Source organism: Theropithecus gelada, chromosome 15 (genome assembly GCF_003255815.1).
Source record: "Theropithecus gelada isolate Dixy chromosome 15, Tgel_1.0, whole genome shotgun sequence".
Classification (NCBI taxonomy): Eukaryota; Metazoa; Chordata; class Mammalia; order Primates; family Cercopithecidae; genus Theropithecus; species Theropithecus gelada.
In genome coordinates, this window is record NC_037683.1 from 66,944,858 (window position 1) to 66,952,480 (window position 7,623).

At 38.7% G+C, this 7,623-nt stretch overlaps 1 protein-coding gene across 1 annotated transcript; it reads left to right on the forward strand.

The window, feature by feature from the left end:
• Positions 1–3,324: 3,324 nt before the first annotated feature.
• On the forward strand, positions 3,325–7,035 carry CER1 (cerberus 1, DAN family BMP antagonist). Its single transcript, XM_025359937.1, has 2 exons — positions 3,325–3,892; positions 5,676–7,035. Exons 1-2 carry the CDS (start codon positions 3,380–3,382, stop codon positions 5,970–5,972), a joined length of 810 nt encoding a protein of 269 aa, XP_025215722.1. The 5' UTR covers positions 3,325–3,379; the 3' UTR covers positions 5,973–7,035.
• Positions 7,036–7,623: the final 588 nt, after the last annotated feature.

The following is a 7,623-nucleotide window of genomic DNA, read 5'->3' on the forward strand; positions in this document are numbered from 1 at the left end:
TTTTTAAGTGTCTTCTGAGAGTCTGTAAGAGGGACAGAAAATGTAGCTGGTGCTGTCCTCTCATAGGCACACTGGGGACCTCTGAAGAGGAGACAAACCACCTCAACATGTCTTAAGTGGCTGGGCCTCTTTTCTTGTCCATTTTGTAAAAGTGTCACCAGCATATGAAAACATTTTTTCTGTAGGTATCTTCTTGAGGTCCTTTAGAGTTCCTGAAGACATCTTAGTGCCTAAGAAACCCAAGTCAAGTTGAAAACAGCCAGATTATGCTGAAAGCCTGAACTGTAAGTGGAAATGAATGGATTCAGGGATTGGCCCCTCTGGTTCTCATGCATGTCTAGGGTTGTTCCAGAAAGTAGACTTAGCAGGCTTGGGCTCACTCACATGAGCTCAGGCCCACCCTTCATTGTGGCATTTGGTACTAAGTGCACTAGTAATTGGTGATGCTGTCTCCTCATGAAAGCTTCCTACTGTTTCTGGAGACCTTCTCCAGACCTACTTCCATTTCCATTTGGTTCATCCAAATTGAGAGGTAACTAGATGCCTGTATCAACTGAAGACCAAACAAAGGCAGCATATTTTTGCTAAAAGCTATAAAATATTTGCTTACATTCTTAAGAGATTTTAATGTATTACATTATACATATATTACATGTTATACATACGTAATTATACACACATAGTGTATCAACGGCTTTAGAATTGGTGAATGGACACGGTGGTGAAAGGCGATAGCCATTGCCTTTAGCTGAAAAAGACAGAGGTTGGAGATAGGCTTATGTTTCATGGTTCTCATCACAGCAGGCTTAGCTTTGCTAGATTTACTTTTCAGGGATAGTATTTACTAACGGAGGTAGGGAGAACATTTCAAGATATTTGCACATGTTCTCAAAAGAAGTGACAGAACAGCAAAAGGATATTCTCTGTGAGTGATTTTTAAATGGCACTTATAAGCCCCAAATTAGGATCAGAGGAAGGGAAGTTTAGGACTAAAGGAAAGTGAAAAATGGATAACTGACATCCCTATAGATGATTTTTATGCAATAAAGTTAGATGATGCATAATAAATGCCACCAGACTATCTAACCTACTTGAGGGCAGTGACAAAGTTTTACTCATTTTTCAATTATCTACCAGTATCTAATATGATTCTTGACACACAAAGTGAGTCTTCTACAAATTTCAGTTCAACAGGAATTACTCAACTGTATCTTATGTTCAGTAATTCCAGAGGCAAGCAAACTGAGACCTGAGATAGAATTTCTGAGATAGTCTTTAGTTTTGGGAAATAGTAGATACTCTGATTGATAACAATGGAATTTCAGGTTACTGAAAAGTACATTTAAAAGGATTCAGGAAAGGTATCATAGCTGGCTTCCACACCATATTTACACCAGGAGGCCTAGTGACTGGTTCTGGAAAGCATATTGCATTGGATGGCTGAGGGGAATTAAGAAATTCAAATAGCAGTCAATTAAAAAAACAAAGATGTTGAAATAGCACGGTAGCTCACACCTGTAATCCCAGCACTTTGGGAGGCAGAGACAAGAGGATGGCTTGAGGCCGAGAGTTTCAGAACAGCTTGGGCAACATAGTGAGGCTCTGTTTCAGCAACAACACAGAATTTTAAATGGCCAGGTGTGGTGGTGTGCCTGTAGTCCCACCTACTCAGGAGGCTTGCTTGAGCCCAGGAGTTTGAGGTTACAGAGTGCTATGATTGCACCATTGCACTCCAGACTGGGCAACAGAGCACAACCCTTTTTCTAAAATAAAAAAAGCAATGGCAAATACAAATGCTCATTTATTCTATATCAACAGCACCTTTCATTAATACTAGCACATGTTCCAAAGATATTTGGTACAAGTACAATATGTCTCCACTCATGGCATTCTGGTAAAGTGATGGTCCATGTTAAAAATAGCTCATTATCGTGGGTAAAGGGACTTAAGGCTTTATTTCATAAAAATCAGGCATGGCTATCAAGAAGAACAGAAATGTCTGAAAAACAGATTCCAATGGGTCACTTCTTGGAAAGAAAGCTTAATCAGTATTGACAAAAAAGGGGGAACATGTGCCAGGACTATTTGTGTTACTGAAAGCAAGGAATATAGTGATTGAGTTAAAAGGGGAGAAATAAAAACAGATATTGCATTGCTTCCCAGTGGAAATACTGTTTGAGTCATGTGGTAGGCTGATTGGACTCCATTCTGGGGTTTCAGTTTTATGGACACGTTTCTTTTTTGTATCCTAAGCTGATTCATGATAGTTTTGAATGATAGTTATTTTTAAAATTTTCCTTTGATCCCTGAAGACTCTTACTTGTCTCAATCTTTCTTTAGCCTGGCCATCAATTAGTGTAAAACAAGGGGAGATCATGTGGATTCAATAAGGTAAGAAACTGACTAGCCAGCTTCACGCCCAAAGTTATCAAACCTGGTTCTTAGAATCCACGTTCTCATGTCTGGCTCTTTGTTTAAAAGAAAAATAAAATCACTAGGATGGCTAGAGGGAGATGTTTCCCCAACCTCATTGAAGACTGATGAGCTGTCAGTCTATTACGTGGTATCCTGTTGAGAAACATGTGAACAATTGGAAGAGTTTATCTGATGACTGACCAGTTGTGAAATTTAGCACCCAGTAATTGATTCTTAATGTGAGAGGATTAACTTGGGAATTGGGAGTTTCTATGTGTGGAAAGGAAAATGTATTCCCTTTACTCAGTTACCATGCAAAAATCAATAACCCCAATTCACATATAAGTAAAAAGCAATATGTCCATTGATCAAAAAAATTAACATCCTTCTAGCTCTTCCTTTCTTCTCCTTACAATTTTGATATACTTCTTTGTGTGTGTGTGTGTGTGTGTGTGTGTGTGTGTGTGTGTGTGTAGCCTTCCTAAAGGCCTGGGCTTTTTCTAAATGTATGCCTTTAATTTTTATCCAATATACTTCTCTCACAGCAACATATCTTGTCTATTCTATTCCAGCCCAATGCAAATGCACAGCAAATGTGAGCTGACTCTAGTCCTTCTTCTGACAACAGCCATGGGAAATTTAGGCAAAGAATGTGTTGTCTTTGCTAATACTGCTCTTTAAGCCTCAGACATAGCTAAACTCTCAGCTAATTACCCCCTGGGTCCCAGGCTTTCACTGGGGCCTTTTAAAATACACAAAACCAAAGTGACGGCAGGAGGCCATTAGCACTACACATTTCAAGCAAACAATAAATGTGTTTACTCTGCCTGGCTACTGACCACCTGCCTTCCCATCCCGCCAGGCAGGTATCTATATATACGATTTCCTTTTTCCCAGTCCTGCAGAGAATGAGCCTCTCCTTTGGGCCTCATCATTTACAAAAGAAGCTTGGGCCCCTGACAGCATGCATCTCCTCTTATTGCAGCTGCTAGTACTCCTAACTCTAACTCTAGGAAAGGCCACACAGCACCAGGATGGCCGCCAGAATCAGAATTCTCTTTCCCCTGCACTCCTGCCAAGAAATCAAAGAGAGCTCCCCACCAGCAACCATGAAGAAGCTGAGGAGAAGCCAGATCTGTTTGTCGCAGTGCCACACCTTGTAGGCACCAGTCCTGCAGGGGAAGGCCAGCGGCAGAGAGAGAAGATGCTGTCCAGATTTGGCAGGTTCTGGAAGAAGCCTGAGAGAGAAATGCGTCCATCCAGGGACTCAGATAGCGAGCACTTCCCACCTGGGAACCAGTCCCTCATCCAGCCGATAGACGGGATGAAAATGGAGAAATCTCCTCTTCGGGAAGAAGCCAAGAAATTCTGGCACCACTTCATGTTCAGGAAAAGTCCGGCTTCTCAGGGGGTCATCTTGCCCATCAAAAGCCATGAAGTACATTGGGAGACCTGCAGGACAGTGCCTTTCAGCCAGGTATGTGTTCTGTGGGGAGAGCAGGTAAGGGTTTGTAGGTGGTAGTGGACAACTGGGATGGATGGAGAGTAAGGGAAAAGGCTGTTGGGAGCCTGACTCTAGCTTAACTACAGATTTGGTCCTTAGGCATTCATCATAGGATTTGGCAAAGGTTAAGTTTCCTTCTGACCTTTCCATTTTTTCTTGGCATTCTGGAAATGCTGCAAGAATGATATGATGATACTGTCAATATCAGTAATCATTCACATTGAAGACACAGAGCTTTGTTTTATTCATTTATTTTTGCATTGGAAGTGATCTACTCAGAGATATGAGTCAGACTGTACCCTCAGTTAGGAAACTGAGAATTTAGAGTCATCACCAGAACTCCTCTGTAGCTATCTTTCTGCACTCTATTCATATGTGGATGAGCAGGTCAACTCCATTTGTTGATAAGGTGGGGTGCATTGGACTCCTCCCCAAACACTCTCATATCCATTTACAATGGTCTTAATCCCTATATTCCGTACTTAACTACTTTATAGGTTTATAAGGGGCTTCTTTAATGGCTTACTAAAGCTATCCCACAACCTCAAAGTATGTTGAGGTTCTCAGGCAAAAGTTGTCATATCATTTCTAGTATTATGATAGCAAAAAAGTGATTTCATTTAACTTATTTTCTCATATGAGCTTTTAAAAAAATCAATCTTGATGTGAGATTATCTCTCCTCCCCTGAGATTATTTCTCCTGATTCATGTTGTGTTGACTGATTTATAGTTATTATGATCAATTCCACGCTATTAAGACAAAGGGGCACCCTACTGTCTACTTCCTCTGGTTCTGGCAATACCTACATTCCAAATGTTAAATTAAAACTGAGAACTTGCATTAGGTCCTTAAACATGAAGATATTGAACCAAAAACAATGCAGGGTAGAGTAAAATTTTATAGTCGAGTAATGCCACCCAACTAAGCAAGCAGTAGAATAGGGTAATTGACTGTGCAAGGCAGTTAAGTATTCTGCCTGAAAAGGCAAGGATATGTAGCAATGACAAGTCAATTACCAAATAATAATGACTACTCTGTTGGCCACGTGCAATTAGAAAATTACTCCTAAGAATCAGGCAATCAAATTGCCTTTGAAATTCTTCTTTTGAATTCTATTGCTAATGAGATTAAAATTAAGACGTTTGACTCTTACATATTTTGAAAGGCACATAGAGCTAGGTGCTTGGAGTTATGAGAGGTAAAGGTGAGGTAATGCACAATGATTTGCAGGCATACACATTGTAACTCTGCTTGCATACAACTTCATAGACTTGAATGTACTACAGGTCTTGCAGAATAGGATAGAATTAAACCCATAGTGTTCTGATCTATTCTATGATCAATTTAACAAATATTTATTGGGAGTCTACTATGCACAAAGCGCTGTGAGGAATAAAAAGGCAAGGCACATTACTTATGTAAGATAATTACCATTAGAATTTTTCAATTGCTCACATCCAATTAAACAAAATTTCTTAAAGTCTGACACTAATAGTGTAGAGTAAAATATTTTTATGTTAACTTAGGGATTCCCTAAAGGCTATTTAATAATTTGCTCAATAAAGAAAGTTTAATTGAAGTGGTTCTATGCCCTTATAGATACCATCACTTGCATATTGCAAATTATATCCAAAATTGGAAAGCTTTGAAATTTTTAGTGTATATTATCCTCAGATTTACAGTCCCTAGCTTCTGCATTATGTGTGTTAAAGAAATAATTCAAAATAACGTAATGGAAATCTGTTTGCTTTTTAGACTATAACCCACGAAGGCTGTGAAAAAGTAGTTGTTCAGAACAACCTTTGCTTTGGGAAATGTGGGTCTGTTCATTTTCCTGGAGCTGAGCAGCACTCCCATACCTTCTGCTCTCACTGTTTGCCTGCCAAGTTCACCATGATGCACTTGCCACTGAACTGCACTGAAGTTTCCTCCGTGATCAAGGTGGTGATGCTGGTGGAGGAGTGCCAGTGCAAGGTGAAGATGGAGCATGAAGATGGACACTTCCTACATGCTGGCTCCCAGGATTCCTTTATCCCAGGAGTTTCGACTTAAAGAGCTATCCCACTATTACCTTTGAAAAGCAAAACCACACAGCAAAGATGCTGATTATTCAGTCTGAAAATGTTAAGTGGGTACATAACATTTTCAGGGAAAGGTGACTTGAAAAGTAGTTTTAAGATAGAACGATAGAGGAAATGATATTAGTCTAGTTATTGGTACATGTTTGGGACCTTGTCTCAGTTCTGCCACTAACTGGCCATAGAATGTTAAGTTGTAAAACCTTTCTCCATCTAAAGATTTTCATCTATAAATGAGGGACCCAACCTAGATGATTGCTAAAATCCTTTCCACTACTAATATTCCGTGATGTATTTTCTCCAAGTTTGGATAAAAGCCCTGCATCTAAAGAAGGAAAAGAAATAAGTGAGACCATAAAAATGGGCTTCTTTAATAGTGTGTCAAATCACCAGCAAGCAAACAAGCAAGATAGAGAGGGAGGAAGGAAGGAAGGAAGGTAGAAGGAAGGAAGGAAGGAAGGAAGGAAGGAAGGAAGGAAGGAAGGAAGGAAGGGTAGGTGAAGTATTTGTAGGAAAGATTCTCATACTTGTAGTTACTTTTGCAATCCAAGCAGTGTTTTACTTGACTTCTATCAGATGATTAAGTCTTTCCACAGATGTCAGGAGTAACTTGCTTGGTTGCCTCCTTTTTAACAATACTCCTCGTATAAAGTACTTAATGTCAGGTGTCTGACTTTGAAGAAGGAACAGTGATGTTACTTTTAGTAGTTTATATAGGGAAGAGGAACAATCACTGGTAGCCAAACAAGTACCTATATTATGAGGAAGGAAAAATACATGACCACTACCAGGTTTAAAGATCAATCCAGAGATGCTAATGAAAGTAACCCCCAAGAATTCAATCTTCAGGCGAAATTATTTACTCTCATGCATTTTGAGTTAGGTAGTAAGGTTTCTATGTTTGAATGACGGTTTTTTGCTATTTAATACAACTTTGTACTATAAATTTTATTCAGCAAATGCCAAAATTACAGGTTCTGAAAATATTCTGGATATTTTAATGCATTAAATTTTAGTATATGAAGCATTCTGAAAAATGTTCTTATATTTTCCCCTTATTTGTTTCATCTCATAATTTAAAGGTACTATCAGGAGATTACCTAACTCGAAGCATTTCTGGAATATCTTCATAGACTTATGACACTGGCCCAAGGGTTTCTTCTGATCTGTAAGCAGCCTTCTGTTTAAGTCTCTCAATCACCTCTCTCCTGCCTGTATTAATTTTTACACATATATGGTACAGAACTGCCTTTTCCCAGACTACTTTTTCTAGACTAGTTATTCAAATTTTTATTTTTAAAAATTATTTTAATAATTAGGTTTCTTTTACTTTTAGTACACACACATTTCCCAGAATAACTGTTGTTTTAAATAAATCAGTTTATATTTTAATTCTATTCCTCTTTAATCATACCATCTAACATGACATTCTAAAGAAGCAAAGGCATTTATATTTAGTGTATATTATGCAACACATCAACATGAATATGAGTTATACAGATACACACATGGCATTTACATTGGAATATATTATTATACCCTTTGGTGGTCAAAGGCAACCTAGTTGGCCAAGATATGGTCATAAGGATAAAATTGTTAAGCATTAATGATATCTCAGCTGGTCA